Source organism: Zerene cesonia, chromosome 16 (genome assembly GCF_012273895.1).
Source record: "Zerene cesonia ecotype Mississippi chromosome 16, Zerene_cesonia_1.1, whole genome shotgun sequence".
Classification (NCBI taxonomy): Eukaryota; Metazoa; Arthropoda; class Insecta; order Lepidoptera; family Pieridae; genus Zerene; species Zerene cesonia.
Genome location: NC_052117.1, coordinates 1,846,465 through 1,863,222, shown reverse-complemented (window position 1 = coordinate 1,863,222; position 16,758 = coordinate 1,846,465). Strand labels below are relative to the sequence as shown.

Genomic DNA, 16,758 nt, shown 5'->3' with positions numbered 1-16,758 from the left:
CATTATAACAGCTAAAAGTAATCTACGTTTAAAAATGTTTACACTGAATATAAAGTTCCTCTAATGTATGTCGGATATCGAAGTTGTATGCGAGGATTTCATCTACACATTTTTCAAAACATCTACTTACTTAATATGTAATTTATATAATATATAATTCAGGCCTAATTAGAAAGAAAGAATGGTAAAAACATTTATTTAATAAAACAGTGTGAGACGAAAATTTGGAAATAAAAATTAAGAAATAATGAAACAAAAACAAAGAGAAAATCAATAATAAGATAAGATAATAAAACACTGTAATAATAATGTGTCCCACAGCACCGACAAAACGGATCTAGATCAGCTTCTTAGCGTTTATGATGTACTCATAGTGATAGCATCGCAATGCTGAACCATTATCGATATCCAATCAGAACTACAAATTGATCTTTATTCAATTCAGAAAGAAGGAAATTTCTTTCTTTATTTGTTCCTTCTAATCAATTACAAAATACACAATTACGCTGCCTACTGCGCCACCGAGGCCGAATACACAATTATTTACCATGTGGATTGTACATGAATTTATTATCTATGGATTAAATTTATTTGAACCTGTCATAATGAATTTGTCGTCTAACATCAGTGTAAATAAAATACTAGTGAACGACCTACAAATAAATAGTAAGCAATGACTGCTCTGGACGATTTACCCAATGTTACCAGCTTTTTCGGCATTGATTTAAGAACAGGATCTATGATAGTCGCTGCATTGGGAATAGTAAGTACTTAATAACTTATCGAGTAAAACAATATTTTAATAGCAGACAGTAGATAGTCGAAATTCTATCATTTCATTGTAACGACTATTGAAGCATGCAAAGGAACGCAATTTATGCAGGTTCCTTCATGAAATGTGCATTCCTAAAATCGTATAAATAAATAAAAATACACGTAAGCGATGCGATACTTGAAAGAAATACTTCTTAATTTGAAGAAAGGACAATCAGTGAATCAATGGGAACAACTCAGGAAATTTGTTCAACTGCGTTTATGAATGCAGAGTGGCAACTCTGAGTGCAAACTCTTCCATTCAATTTAATCACCACAGTTCGCATGCTTGGAAAAGTGTGAACAAAAATTTCGATTTATACAAGGAATAGCTTGAGGTACCTCTCCGTATTCATGACCGAATTGATTGAAAAAAAAAAAATTTTTATTTATTCCGATTTCCGGCACCTAAACAATATATGACTGAAGTTTTCAAACGTGCTAATATGTTAATTCATCAATTCCAGGTTCATCCAATGGCCTATGGGTGTTCTTTTTTCATACCATTAAGCTATCTTCTAGTCACAATCTGGATACTGGTAGCTCTGTATTTCGCTGCGAGTATCGTTTTATTTTGGGGTTTGGCTAAGGTAATCTTGATATTATAATATTATGTAGTTTTATTATTGAGCTGTTTCTTTACTGCAATGATTTTAAGGTATTAATCTATAGAATATGTATAATATTATGCATAAGTAGCTTTTAGATTGCATTTAAATTGTATTATGAGCTATGTAGCTTTTCAATATTTGTTTTTATTTCACCATCAAAAGTTAAGTTGTAAAAAGAATTGTACAAATGAAATACTTGGATGAGATCCACAGCACAATTGACTTCCTAATAACTAACTCGGCGACGATGCTCCACTCGTTTTTATAATAAAAATAGTGACCGTGTCACGTCTATATTTTTACGAACGTGTCACGCGTGTATCTGAGATAAATCTATAGCATCGCTACGCTGTGAATGCCTTTGTCCCTTGGCTTCACAAACGTATTTCATAGACCGTCTTTTTAAGAAAATGACTCGGCATTTCGCGTGTGAAATAAAACTTCTGTTTTTCATGCATAAATCCTTTTTCAACGGATATTTTGAAAAACATATGCTTTAGTATCTGTAGTATGTCATTATAAGAAGTGTAATGTCGTCGAAAAGTTTCTATTATATTTGAAAAATCACGAAGCAACTTTTTATTTGCTCTGTGGAAACATCACCTTAAGTTTCAAAATAGTTATTGTAGAATTTAATTTTTAGTTTTATACCATTGATAGCATTAACATGCTCTATTAATGAGAATTTTAAAGAATAGAATATAATTGAAAGCTTTCGATGTATATTGACTGATGTATTTACATGTATATATTTAGACAAAGTCGGATATATACTGTGTAATGTAATACTGATGTAACGTTTTATTGTAAAAATCGGTGAGCTATAGAATTTAAAATTGCGAATCACTTTGTAACGTGGCGCATTGTGTCTTGGTGTTCAGACATTATTTAATGTTCGGCCCAACTACCCTCATTCTGTTCATAATTTTGTTTGTGACTGCCATTTGTTATCTACTAATTACCTCATTTAGGCAGTTATTTACAATTGCACTTAATTCTTATTAAGTCCCAACTAATTTCATTTATTTTGATTGCTAACATATACATTAATGGACCACAACACATTCAAGAAACTGACCGATTTTATGTGTAACTCCGTAATATTCTGTGAGTTTTTGTAAATATTTAATTTTTTGTTTTTGTTTATAAACCATAATATTATGTGCAAAAATATTATCATCATCACAAACACGGCGTGTTGTGCTAATCATTTCAGGATGACACGATTCTCTGTGCTCTCTGGATATGGTACGCGGTCATCTTCGTGGTCCTGATGCTGATGATGATGATGCTTCTCGCCCTGGTGTTCACGTCGAGGAAGCAGAGGAACCGAGTGTTTATCGTTATATTGGGCATGCTTTGGTATATATGTAAGTGATATATATTATGATAGACATCAGACAGAGATTTTGCGTCACATCGTATAGACTTGCAATAGACTTACTTTATTTCTGTGTCAAATATCATGAAGACTTGATCAGCGCAACACAATTTCATGCTAATTTTTAATACTAGAAAGATGATAGATATACGATTACATATTATATTCGTTTACAGTATAGGTATGTGTTTACGTAACTACAAGAACTTGTACCATTGTACAAGAAAAGAATGCAAAAAGTTGTGATTATACAAAATATGTAATGTAAATAAAATCGGTTGCTTATATCATTAATTAAATAGATATTTCGGAAAGTTTCAACTGTGTAACTATTATGGTTTTTGAAATACAGAACATAATAGGGAGATAGACAAGGAGACAGCGCAATCTGAGTAATACAGTTCAGTTGTACCCTTTACGCAACGCTTCAAGTTTATACAAAATATGAAATTATCATACAACACACATATCTTTCAGATACAGCAGACAACAGCTGTAAAATATGCAAGTCGTTCAACTATTTATATTACAAACAATCATTTTATTCCAGTGACAATCTATTTCATACTAGTGGTGAACAGTCATCGGAAACAGTTGCAAGGTTCGAGTTCAAATAGTGACGAAGGTGCTGATAGAGATACCTGAAAGAACTTTATACTGTATTTATTATAATATTTCCAATGTACATGTCTTTTATTAAAAGTAATACGAGTATTTTAAACCTGCTGTTTTAAGCTGAGAATTTTCCTTACACATCGTTATCTAGCCATGTGCAGTTGTAAAGAAAGAAGAAAAAAAGACATTACGAGAAGACCGATATCTTGTGTTCAAAGAATTAGTTGTTCCATACAGCATAATAGACAGCTGAGAAATATTATACGGGCCTCTCTACTCGGGTCACAGGGTCACTAAGTAAATATATTCGCAATGCACACACAAGCCTGTGCAATTATCCAATTATAAAACATACAAGCTCTGTTATTTTGCGACCATTATCATGAAATAATATTTAACATGGGGGAATATTACCCTCGTTTAATGAAAGCAAAATAGCTGGGACAATGTGTGTTATGTCATGTTTTTTTTACTTTTAACAAAGTGTATCCGCATTGACTATTAATTTATTTTTAAATTCTTCCAGTGTGTCGATCTCATAATTTTTTTTCTGTTATTAACTTTGACTCTGAATGCGCAAAATGACATCCTAGGCCTAAAAGCGATTTTAAAAGATTTATTAACTTTTTTTTTATGTCATAGTCGGCAATGGAGCTGGTGGGTCGCCTGATGGTAAGCGCTACCACCGCCCATGGACATTTGGAGAGGTGTCAGGTCGAATGCAGACCTTACGTCTCTTCAAATGGATTACCGACTGCAAAATGGAAAGGGATTAAGAAAGGATTGAAGAGAGGAGTAAAGGAAAGGACTGGGAAGGGTAAGGAAGAGGATATGGGCCTCCGGCTCCCCCACTCACCGAACGAAACACAGCAGTATGATATTTCACGCCGGTCTTCTGTGGGGGTGTGGTAATTCCCCGGTGCGAGCTGGCCCAATTCGTGCCGAAGCATGCTCGACTACCACATACTAAACTTAACTTCATTAGTTTTAGTTATTAAAACACGATTACATTATTATTAGACCTATAACAACTGGAATAAAACACAATATGATTTATTGGTAGGTATAAATAGTTTATTACAGCTTTCCTTTAGTTCGAAGATAAATTTAGATTTGGATTTTTGTTTCTTTCTCTAAGTTCTAACCAGTATCCATAACCGACTAAAACGATGTACCACAATATACCTGGAATATGAAACAGATTTTTTTTATGTATATAACATTTATATTTAAATGTAAAATAGTCGACATGTCTGATCAAAAACGGCGATGTCGTAAGGTAGTACTCAAATATTTCGTTATAAAATAAAAAAAATGCATTTAGTGCAATGCAAAATACGATGTGTGTGGAAGCGCATTTATATATTACGGCTACAGTACAGTACAGCTAGTCTTAAGTATATTTATATTAAGGGGTGTTGTCCCCCTGACAAAAGGCCTTTTATAGTCGTATACGATTCACTCCGTTAAAATAAAAATAAAAGAACGTATGATATCAATAACCACAAAGATATCTCTGAACGTAGGCTAATTAGCATGCTTAATAAACAGGAAATTATTTAGATTTTTTGTCAAAATATTATTCAAGCTCCATTGTAATTTAATAATTTAATAATTACGATGGGGTCCCTTAAAAGTCCAGAGCAATATTTCGATATAAGGATTTAAATATTAGGATTCAAAAAAACATCAAGTTTATAAATTTAAAAGAAAAGACATTAAATATACTAACAAATTGCTATGATCCCGAAGATAAAAGAAAGAACCCAAGCGATGAAGTTAACTTGAGTGCTATACATGCAAATCAAAATTATAAGAAGGACGAATGTTTGTGACAACCACATTGCAGTTATAACAATCCAACATAATACCACTGATGATTTCTCCTGGAACGCAAGTTGTACAAAATGAGAAACCAAATTGATATCAGGATATCAAAAATAGATTTTTTATGGTATGTAGTTTTATGTCCATATCTTTAAGCTTTAGTTATCAGGAACACATTTCATTAATATATGTATTGTGCACCTATTCACCAAAAATGTCCTAGAATTAAACACATTTTGTATATCTCGATCTAAAGAATAAAAGATCTTAAGTAAAGTTACAGTAAAACATCAGTCATGACACATAAGACTATCTATTTGTTCGTTTAATATCATCCATTAAATCGAATTTTTAGTATTAGATTATATCAAACATAAAAGAGTCTTTGACAGCCTCAGAGGGACGAATCATTTCATATATTTATTCTAGGTAATGAAAGACACAATAATTACTAATATGATACACATATAATGAAATACCTCATTGACGCCCCACAGGAACCACACATGTATGGCTAACATGAAGACACAGTATATAATGCCAGTGACACTGAAACTGTAGGCGTTTTTCCAGACATACCGCGAGCAGACGTCACAGTCTTTTATGGTCATCACTTGAACGAATAGCGCGAGACCACATGAAGCTGTGACACACTGCAATTATTATGTATATAGGAATATTATAAGAAACTAGTAACTATTAAAATTTAAGCAAAACCGTATAAACATGCAGGCCTAATACGTATTAAATTTAAACTCCGTTTTAGTTAAAGTATAAAAAAATAGTATAGCATATATATATTAGTAAGAATCCTATCAGATACATCTTACCACGTAATAGTTACCTCAAAGTAAACTTTTCAATTACGAAGTTCGGGTGACGAAGATATTGTCCCTCACTACTGATACCAAAATGTATAAAGACAATATTATACTTACAATCAAAATAATTCCACCACACGTAGCACCCAAGTTAAGAGGGTAACGGCACAGGAATTTCTTCGGAGCTATTAACTTTAACATTTTAAGATTTCAAAGATTCTGACATACCATGACAAAAAGGCCAACTAGATTATGTCCCTTTTTATGGACTAACTAGCTGCGCTCCGCGGTTGCACCCGCGTAAGTCCGTATATCGTAAGAATATCGGGATAAAAAGTTGCCTATATATTATTCCAGTTGTCCAGCTGTCTACGTACCAAATTTCATTGCAATCGGTTCAGTAGTTTTTGCGTGAAAGAGCAACAAACAACCACACATCCTTACAAACCTTTGCATTTATAATATTATTAGGATAAACGGTTGCCTTTTTTAAGCTTAAAAGATAATCCTGCTATACGCTTCTTAAAGGACCGGCAACACCTCCATATTGTCTCTTGGGCTGTGGTGATAACTCGCTACCAGAGTCATCAGTCCGTTTGAACTAATAAACTGCAAATCTTATGGTTCAAAATTTCAGAACATTGTAAAAAAACACTTATTATTAATTGGCTTACAGCCCGCGGCTTTGCTCACGTAGATTAAAAGATTGTGTACTTTATGAATTTTCGAAAAAGAAGCAGAAATAATAAGAATTATTTTATGACTTTAGGCGCCACTATCTCGTCAACATATATTATAAAAGAGTACTAGGAAAAAACCTATTTAAATCCTCTTTATTTACTTAGACCTTTCCAATCACACCAATTTCATTACATATTCTCGAATTCATTTTTTCATTCCCCGGGTATCGATAACCTTTTAATTAATTATTTTCCTAAGTTGAATCTAATATTGACCTACCACCATATCAAATTCAAAATCACAGTACTTTTAACGTGACTGACGCTGGTACAAACAGACATACATAAAAAATACTTACCGTTGTTTTGGGGTTTATTAAACATCCATATGCATAGCAATTACTCATTTAAAGCTATTCAAAGTACAGAACTGCTCTGGTAACTGTTTTAATATGGACTCAGCGAACTACCACTGGCTTGGAAGACATTCAAGTATAGTTATTGGTTCTGTGAACTATCATTGTAATATGTATATTTTCATAGCTGTGTTTAATCATAAATGGGCAAATGATGTATAATTTATGACTATTAATATAATCTTTATCCCATGCTCATTTATTATTATGAACATGATCTTTATCTACAGATCAATTAGTTTCAATTGGTTAATCATCTAATTAACTAATTGAAACGAATTTAAAATAAAAATAAATCCAAAGTGTAAATAAAGTATTCATTATCTGTGCTATAGTGATAAAAGGCTTGCCAACTTTGCGTCATAGATAACACTTTTTCAGCGTAAATAAAAGGGAAATGAACATTAACTTTCCTTGTAAAATTTCTTCTGTAAATAGGTTGATTTGCGAAATATTTACGACTTTGAGTAAGTGCTTCTGTCAAATTTGTTTCGAAATTCGAAGTTTCGGAGAGACTTTTAATTTTTTTGTCTTTAAAATGGATAATTTTATATCTGAGATTTCCTTAAAACTGTTGTAATGAGTTTTGAGGAAAGCAGGTATTTATATATATTTAAACATGTTTGTGTAAAGAACGTTGTTAGAATCTTTTTCCTTGTATTACAGTTTGACCGAGTTTTAAAAGTTTAGAATTTTTTTGTAGTTTTCATTGTATAATTTAAGCGCCATTTCGAACAAGAAAACGAGCTGGTTGCTTCTTAAAATAAATGTGTACGAAAAAACAAATAAACGTGGTACATTTTATACTTATTATAATCTCAACAAAGTTGATTCAACATTGCATAATGCATCTTTATATATATAAGAATAAATTCATTCAATATATATATATTGAATGTTTATACCATAAAAATTTATTAGGACCGCTCGGGCGAAGCTGCGGGCAACAGGTAATGTTTAATATGAGACTTTTTTATATCATAGCGGTTAACTGAGCTAACATTCGCAAAGGTAGTGCCTCTGCGAATGCGCTGCCCGCTTTTATAGGGTAAGAGTAAAGGAAAGGATTAACTACAGGAAAGAAGCAATGGACTGGGACGGGTGAGGAAAAGGAAACGTGCCTCCGGCTCCCCCACTCACCGTACGAATCGCAGTGGCATACCACTATTTCACGCCGGTTTTCTGTGGGGATGTGGTACTACCCCGGTGCGAGCTGGACCAATTCGTGCCTAAGCGTGCTCGACTCCCATAATTAGACTTAAAAATTGATAAAAACTGAAAGAGTAGAAGAAATTTGATTACTGTGGCGGGATCACGGGTGGCCGAGAGGCTAGGCGTTGCTACAGTTTGGCGAAAAACGTGGGTTTGAATCCCGCCTCGTGATCTAATTTTTTCTATTCTTTCAAAATTTCTCATTTATAAAGAATTTCAATGCTATAAAAACTAAAAATTAAATTTGATAAAAGCATTACAAATAATTATTACTTATACTAAGAATTGGGTATAACTCTACATAGTAACATTATAATAGCTATTTTCTTTGGGAAATCGAGATCCGAATGCGCTATATTCCGCATACTCTCCCATCTCCAGACCTCAAATCGATAATCATCATTTTTCCTCGCAATAATAAATTCTCTTCCTTTTCCACTTGCTTTCATTCAACTATATTTTTATATGTTTTTTACACTTAGCAACGCTATCTACTAGTCTACTTCAATAATTCTAAATGAATAAACATGTTCATGTGTGAATAATTATAAAGTAATAAATGTAACAAAGATGGTATTTTTTTTTTCTAAATTATATTTAGCTCGATGCAAAGCAAAATGCGATGCAATGCCTAAATATTTGACTAAATATTACTATTACTATTATTCATTATTTATTTACTTCTAAACGTTCGCCCTGGCTACACTCGAATATCAAAATTCCTGTTTTATCCCATAGGAACATTCAATCGTGATAAAAATGACCTATCACCCAAGTCTCATATCCTGTCTGTATACCAGATTTCATTAAAATCCGTTCAGTAGTTTCGGCGTGATTGACGGACAAACATCCAAGCAAACAAACTTTAACAGTACAATACTACGCATACGTTCAAGTTCCGTTTTATATTATTTATTTTTCTATTATTACAATCAAAACAACAGTCTCATTCGCATATTATTTATTTCAACCGCTACCAGCTGCTCCCAAACCAAATGGCGCAGAAGATCCTGTAGTTAGATAGTACACGCCGGGGCTGCCACTGACAGATTGATATCCCATATACACACCTTCATTCTTTATGCAGCGGCCGCTTTGAAATACCGTCCAGTTTTCACACTTTCTTGCTGTAAATATAGATACATAAGGACCAGGCTAGAACTATTGGTTAAAATGCGTCTCGCCTCAAACTTAAATAATATTTAATCAATTATACTTCTTTGAATCATCACAACATATTTTTAACATTAACCACCGGTTCGGAAAGCAGTTTCTACAGGGAAGAGCCTCCCTGGTTATTTGTGATTAAACATAAGATAAATAATATAAAAAAAATGCATTTAAGGGCATGTCATAGATTAAAAAATTGCCATGATTTCATTCGTTTAGAATTTATAGGCATAGGATTTCAGTTTTATTGTACATATAATAAGATATATTTGATTCTCGCATTTTAAATTGTGGTTTTAATGTTATTTTCATTTATTATAAACATACAAAAATGGTTATCTACATATAATATAAAAACACAAACAATAATAAAACATTAAGAAGAGGATAATACGAATAAAATTATTTTATTTGGTTGACAACTTTAAAAACAACATAGACACACATTGTAAAGAAATTAATAATTAATTAATTATATGCATTAACTGCAGCGATAGTTCACCCAACTAAAGTGGAAATCTTACCTGGAAAACGTTGAGGAGAATTGATAGACTCTGCATACAATTCCCACGCCCGACTGTGATCGCAAATCGGCAAAATGCAGCCGGGTTGCATTGCCCCACTGTTCGGAAAGAAGTCTTTGTGGCCTATAAGAGAAATAGAATAAGATATTTAGATTAGACTATAAGTAGGAGACTTTATTTTCTTTATAGTCAATAAAAATTCAAGTCAAATAGTCAAAAACAAAAATGACAAAATGTCTGATTTGTAAACGTTAATATAAGGCCTAGTATCCCATGATAAATAAATCGGAAATTGAAAAACAACAGTTTAAAAAGCATTACAAAAAAACAAAATGTCGTTTAATGTCCATTAAAAACATGTATGAATCATAAACTTCCCACCATTTATACTCACCTAAATATAATCATTGTGTAATTTAAACAATATTTTCAGTAGAAATTTCTGTACTCATTTTCAACAAATACGATTTGATTTGAAAGTCGTGATTGTTATATTTTATAAACAAAATAATTTTTTTTATGTATTGTGTGTAATAATATCAATTGCTATTTTAATTTAAATTGTACTTACTATTTATGATATCAGGAAGGGTTGCAGGCCTATGATACAAGTTTCCTTAGTGTAGGTCTGCAGTTCATATTATCTTTTATTGTGTAATAAAAAAATTAAATATAGCTCCCTACTCAGTAATATCTTTAAGGGAATAATAATGTACATCATGTTTTCTGGCAAATAAAAGTTTTATTTATTATTTATTTATTTGACTACAATAAATTAATAATTTACCAACTGGTTCTTTGATTCCAAGCATGCCCGCATTCGTATGTATTACATCCACATAATCAGCATCAGATGGATCCAGTCGGTCGGCCAGACTGACGTTACTGAAGCAAGGTCCCGCCGGGTCCAGTCCAGTTATCCTGCCAATACGTTGGCCAGTATCGTGTTGTATCTTCTGGCCAGCTGCCCCAGCTATATGAGCCCCGAGCGAATGGCCGATTAAAATAATTTTGGAAGGGTTCTGACCACCTGGAACAAATAGATGGCTCATTATTGGCTTTATTATAACATCTGAATGGAGAGATCACGTAATATCTTGCATCATACTTCACAAATTTTCCTATAATTGGATAAATATTGTATGGTATTCTTGTAAGAACTTAATTTAAAGGGAACTGTGGAGGGGAAAAGAGAGAAAGTGTCTATGTTTTCCTTTGACAACGCGTGCGAAGCCGCGGACGGAAAGCTAGTAATAAATACTTACATGCTTCAACAGTTAGCTAATAATAAGAATGTGTGTACGTTAGATTAGGTAAATCTTAGTTCATTACTCTCATGCAGAATTTAAGGCTAATGTTAGCCTCGTAAATAGTTGGGAAGTTACAACTTTCATGCTCTGGGCTCCCAGACTCGGCTGTTCCTGTGGGAATTCCGAAAATACAACTACTTTCCCAGTGTCAGTTCTGACTTTGATGTTATTTGTCAGTCGAGCTGTGATATACGAAAGGTATCTTGCAATAACGACGAAAATTTTATCAAATAATTGATACGAGAATTCATGTTGTTGTAATAAAAATTATTAATTTTGTTCTAATTTAATTCTTCATTATTTCTTCGCTATACGCACGATTTACGCTCTTATTATGAGATACGTACGATATATGAAGGTAAGGTAACTATACCATACCATCTTATACTGAGCTGGCTCCTTTTGTCAACACTCGTTGCCACATACCACCTAGTGAACACTAAATGATTCTTTTTTTTTTTTTCTCCGTAATCTAATTGTGTTTTTATATTTTGATTTCCTTATGTGATGTTGACAATAAACGTGTTTATTATTATTATTTTATATATGCTCGTATACATTTTCCCATAAAAACGGAGCCTGCCTCAGCTCTGTTTATATTGTTTATAATATTTTTTAAACAGAGATAGTTAATGCCTTTTACACAGTCAAACGAAATTTTCAATCAATTATTATGACATCCATAGTAAGCAAGAATAACTACGCTAGAAAAATGCTTATTTGTCCGAAAATTAAAATACTCACGTCTTATTACATCACTCAGCAAGGTCCCCAACCGCTCGCCCATGAAGCGTACATATGTAGATGATGTTATATACTCTAAACTTATAACATTCCTCCCATCTAACGCGAATACTTTTAAATTCGACGTCTTTAACAACTCTGGTGCTATAGCTTGTACCATCACACCTTCTGAACTCTCTAAGTATCCATGAATGATGATAGCAATTGAATCAGTTGTCATCATGCGTTTTAACCTGTTAGTGAAATTGTATTTCACGTTACCATTCTTGGTGATTCGGTCTATGTTTAGTTTCTCACTGAATATGGTTAGATTTGTTGCTTGCATCTGCTCGTATGTTAAGCCAAAATAACTTTTCAATACCTCGCCTGAAATGCATAAATAGTTGGTTTCAAATCAGTTAGTGTACAAAGAGTAGCTGTTATATATAAAATATATATGCTGTAATATTTAAATGCTGTAATAATTAAACTCATAAAAAAGTAGTCGCATTACTCAATTTTACACACGAATATTGAATAGAACATTTGTTAGCTATAGATTAATACCAATACAAAGTAGATTTGCGATTGAATAATGTATTCTCAGAAGTTGGAATCCAAACGTCGTATTTATGTAAAAATAAGGCACGTCTGGTTCTTCTCAAAATTCATGTACCGTGCCAGATATATTTGATATTTGCTGTTCATTTCTTCTAGGTAGCCATAAGTATGGGTATCCCGATAGAAATTTTACTGGTATCGCTTGAAGATGTGCATAATTCAGAAATTATTATTGGAATTTTGATAAATTAAACAATGTATTGTATCAAATTAACTTGTGGTGTTGCACTTTATGTTTTAAACATATGTTAGTAAACAATTTTCTTAATGATTCTTCTTAATTAAAGCTATATTTATTACTCTTATTAAATTTATTTGTATGGAAATTGTTCCTTATTAAAATTACAGTTACTTAGGGTTTAATTTTGAACGATATTTTTTCTAATCGCGTAATTTGTATTCGTTATTTTAATGGTATTTTTATGCCTGTATAAACAACTTACATTTGTCAGAACCGGCTGCAAAAATAGGTTGAATTGCTGGCTTAGCGGCTTCTAGCATATAGCTAAGGCTAAATTTTCCAGGAGCTTGGTTGACGTGGACTGCATGTACGCCGATAATCAGCAATTTGTATATTTGTAGAATTTCGAAATGTACTGAAATTATTAGTAATTGTTATGTGTCCAGGATAGACAAAAAAGACTTTAAAAAATCACACTTCACACTAATATTATAAATGAGCAGTACATCTAAACAAACATACTTTTGTTTAGATGTTTAACCGTAAATCACGCTGAAACCGCTGATGTTTATGAAATTTTGTATACAGACAGGCTGACTTGGGTGAAAGGATATTTTTTATCCCGATTAAATGCTCCAATCGGATCAAAAGGGAATCTTTATATCCGGACGGACCCAGGACGAGCGTATGTAAAGAATAAATAAAGCAGCCTAAGGAAAAATAATACCCATAAAAGTGTGGTCAATGCATTGACTACATAACAACTAATACATTATGTAAATTTCGTTCTGCTATTTGGTTCAAATGTGATGACATTCACTATGCGTTAAATTTACTTAGCGAGCGTAGGCGGGTAACTATGCGAATTTGGGTTGTTATTAAAGGGTTCAATCATCATATTTCACTCGATGAGCGATACAAACCCACGTTTAGGGACGAGTTTATAATTGGTCAGTGACCTTGAGCTTGTCCGAGACGTGGGTTTGCATGCGTACTACTGAAATGTGTTATTTAAATAATATAATAAATGTAATATATAATAAATAATAACAATAAAAATCATATTTATTTAGTCCTCATAACATTAGTACATAACAAAAACATAAAATACAGATATATAGATAATATTCTTCCAGTATTCCGATTATCATTTACGTATTTCATAATTTTATTAATTTTAACACATACGCATGTTTCTGACTGTATAGTAATCGACTTTAGATTCGATTTTGATCTAAAACGGATCGATTTATTTAAAAATTTGTACAATTAACTTATGCGTACGTACGATTTCAATGAAATTTGGTAAAAATGTAGCTTGTGACCCGGAAAAGGATTCAGAAACGCGAAATATCCGGGCAAATCCCGGGACTCTTAACCTTTTCGCTTGACTACACAGGCGAAGCAGTGGGAGGGGAGATAGCAATCAATTAAAAACTACCGACACTGTAAAATAATTTCATTATAACATTAGATAAGTGAAACTCTAAATAGGTCTTCTGTCCAAATGCCATAGAACTCATAATCAAACCGCTTCTATTTTCAACGACAATTATTATTAAAATAAACAACTTATACAAACTTACGTGTCATTTCAAAACACTTTTGACCAAGCCACACTGATCCTATATTATTAGCTAACCCACCTTCATGCAAGCAAACGTGTATACAGACACTTCGGTCTTCAGACTATTACAAAATAACATAATATATATAGTAAGGTTGCCATATAAGCTGTTTTTATCGTAATTAATTGTGCTCGTATATTTAATCCAGTAATCGCTTTTAACAATATTTATTTGGTATTTTTTTATGTTCTACCTTTGAAATCAGTCTTTTGTAAAGCGCTGACTTTAAAGTTTTCCAGGAAAGATGGGCGAAGGACTTGAGTTGAAATGTTATTTCTATGAAAGTCCCTTTAACGTGAATGGCCGTAGGCTATATAAAATTACGTCAATCTATCACCAATTGTTGCAAAATTGTGAAGAAACATTATTTTGAAAGCAAAACGCGTTGAGTAGGCCAAGTAGTAAGTAGTAGTCAGTGAAATAAAGGTAACCCAAATTGTCTTCAGTAAAACTGTATCGCAAATTGGCTAGATTGCCTCTGTTTAGGGAGATAATACGCTATCATTTATCTTTGATCATAGAGCTTTGAGTCAATGGTATTGGATAATAATTCATTTTTCATTAGTGTTAATTAAAATGGATCAAACATATGAAATTCATATCCTCGAATATAAATGATAGCGTAATATCCCCCTTAAACTATTGCTGTTAGCTATTTGAATCAATGTTATAAATTAGAATATGTAATTCATTAAGGTCGTAAAATTTCAATTTTCAATTTAATGTTACTAACATAGTTTTTAAGCACAAGTTCTAACCCAATATTTTCTACAGTTTTTCGAATAAATTGATATTATTTGTAGATCATTAAAATAGTCTACAGTTCAAAGTTTCTTAGCTCAACGTGTATAAAATAACAAGCGATTTGTATCTCGCCGAGCTATTAGTTCCGCATCAGTATTGTTGCTGGTTGCGCAATAATAGAACAATATCATGTACATACAATTCAAATTGTATGTCAATTTTATGATTTTGATATATATGATTTATTGGTTACGAAGTCGCACATCCAGCAACAACTGTTTTAGTATTTAATAAAAAAAAAATTGAATGTGAAATCTAATAATAACTCGTAAACCTCAGCTATTTTTTTCATATATATTTTTCAACCGACTTCAAAATGATGACATTCGAACTTTTCACTGGGTGATTCAGATGAGTTTTCTCACATTTGACAAAACGTCCTGTAAATGTGGTCCCGTCTAAATATGATCTAATCATGATAATTTAAAGGCGATTTGTTTTTTGTTAAATATAATAATTTTTAAGAGAATGTTTGTAACTCTTTCACGCAAAAGCTACTGAACCGATTGGAATGAAATTTGGTACGTAGGTAGAAGCACAACTGGAATATTACATAGGCAACTTTTTATCCCGAAATTCCTACGGAATACGAACTTACGCGGTGAAACCGCGGGGCCCAGCCTTTGAACGCACTAATCTCAGGTCCGATTTGAAAAATTCTTTCAGTGTTAGATGGCCCATTTATTGAGGAAGGCGGAAAGAAGGAATTATTTTTTTTTTATGTACCACGGACGAAGCCGGGGCGGACCGGATTATTGAGAATTTTAACTAAAGTTAAAGGATGCTAAGAAGGATGCTATGAAGTAATCTAAATGCAGAATGAATTTAAATAAAACATGGGAAAAGGATAGATTAAATTCTCAATATGTGTCCGAAATTGAATAAAACATTTCTATAGATTGGCTACATGTATATTAAAATTATTTAATGTTATCAACCAACAATATCTTCGTTGCGTAACGCTCAATGTTTCGTTGCCTGGACGAAATTACCATCAAAGAAATGCTATTAAAATGCCCCATCTTATCATTTATAAAATATCGAAATAAAAATTCATATACATGTCTCAAAAAATTTCATACCCAAATTTCTCCAATGTGCAGGAAGGAATATTTGGATATGAACCTTTCTAGAAATTTTTGCGTAGATATTACTAATACTGTTTGTAGATACGAGTATATCTAATTACTTTGATGGTGACAAAAGTGTATATGAAACTTTAAACAATGTATATATTTAGTAGTTAAGTAGTAGTCGCCCGACGCCCCATGGTAGCAATTCATCGTATTTGAAATAATGAAAACTATCATATCTTTTAAGTCTTATCAAACTGCACATGGTGTACAAATTTGATTAAAATCGGTTAAGCAGTTTAGGAGTCCATCGCAGACAAACGATGTGACACGTAATTTATATATATT

The 16,758-nt window shown here is 32.5% G+C and overlaps 2 protein-coding genes across 2 annotated transcripts; one reads left to right on the top strand and one right to left on the bottom strand.

Annotated features, from left to right (window-relative positions):
• The first annotated feature begins 673 nt into the window (after window positions 1-673).
• On the top strand, window positions 674-3,450 carry LOC119833038. The gene is made up of 4 exons (XM_038356909.1): window positions 674-763; window positions 1,281-1,403; window positions 2,641-2,794; window positions 3,356-3,450. Exons 1-4 carry the CDS (start codon window positions 674-676, stop codon window positions 3,448-3,450), a joined length of 462 nt encoding a protein of 153 aa, XP_038212837.1.
• Window positions 3,451-9,342: 5,892 nt separating this feature from the next.
• LOC119832947 (pancreatic lipase-related protein 3-like) lies at window positions 9,343-14,537 on the bottom strand. The gene is made up of 6 exons (XM_038356780.1): window positions 14,492-14,537; window positions 13,168-13,320; window positions 12,125-12,490; window positions 10,858-11,100; window positions 10,071-10,193; window positions 9,343-9,503 (listed from the first exon to the last, which is right to left on the bottom strand). The coding sequence occupies exons 1-6, from the start codon at window positions 14,496-14,498 to the stop codon at window positions 9,343-9,345; spliced, it is 1,053 nt and encodes a 350-aa protein (XP_038212708.1). The 5' UTR covers window positions 14,499-14,537.
• Between the last annotated feature and the right edge of the window lie 2,221 nt (window positions 14,538-16,758).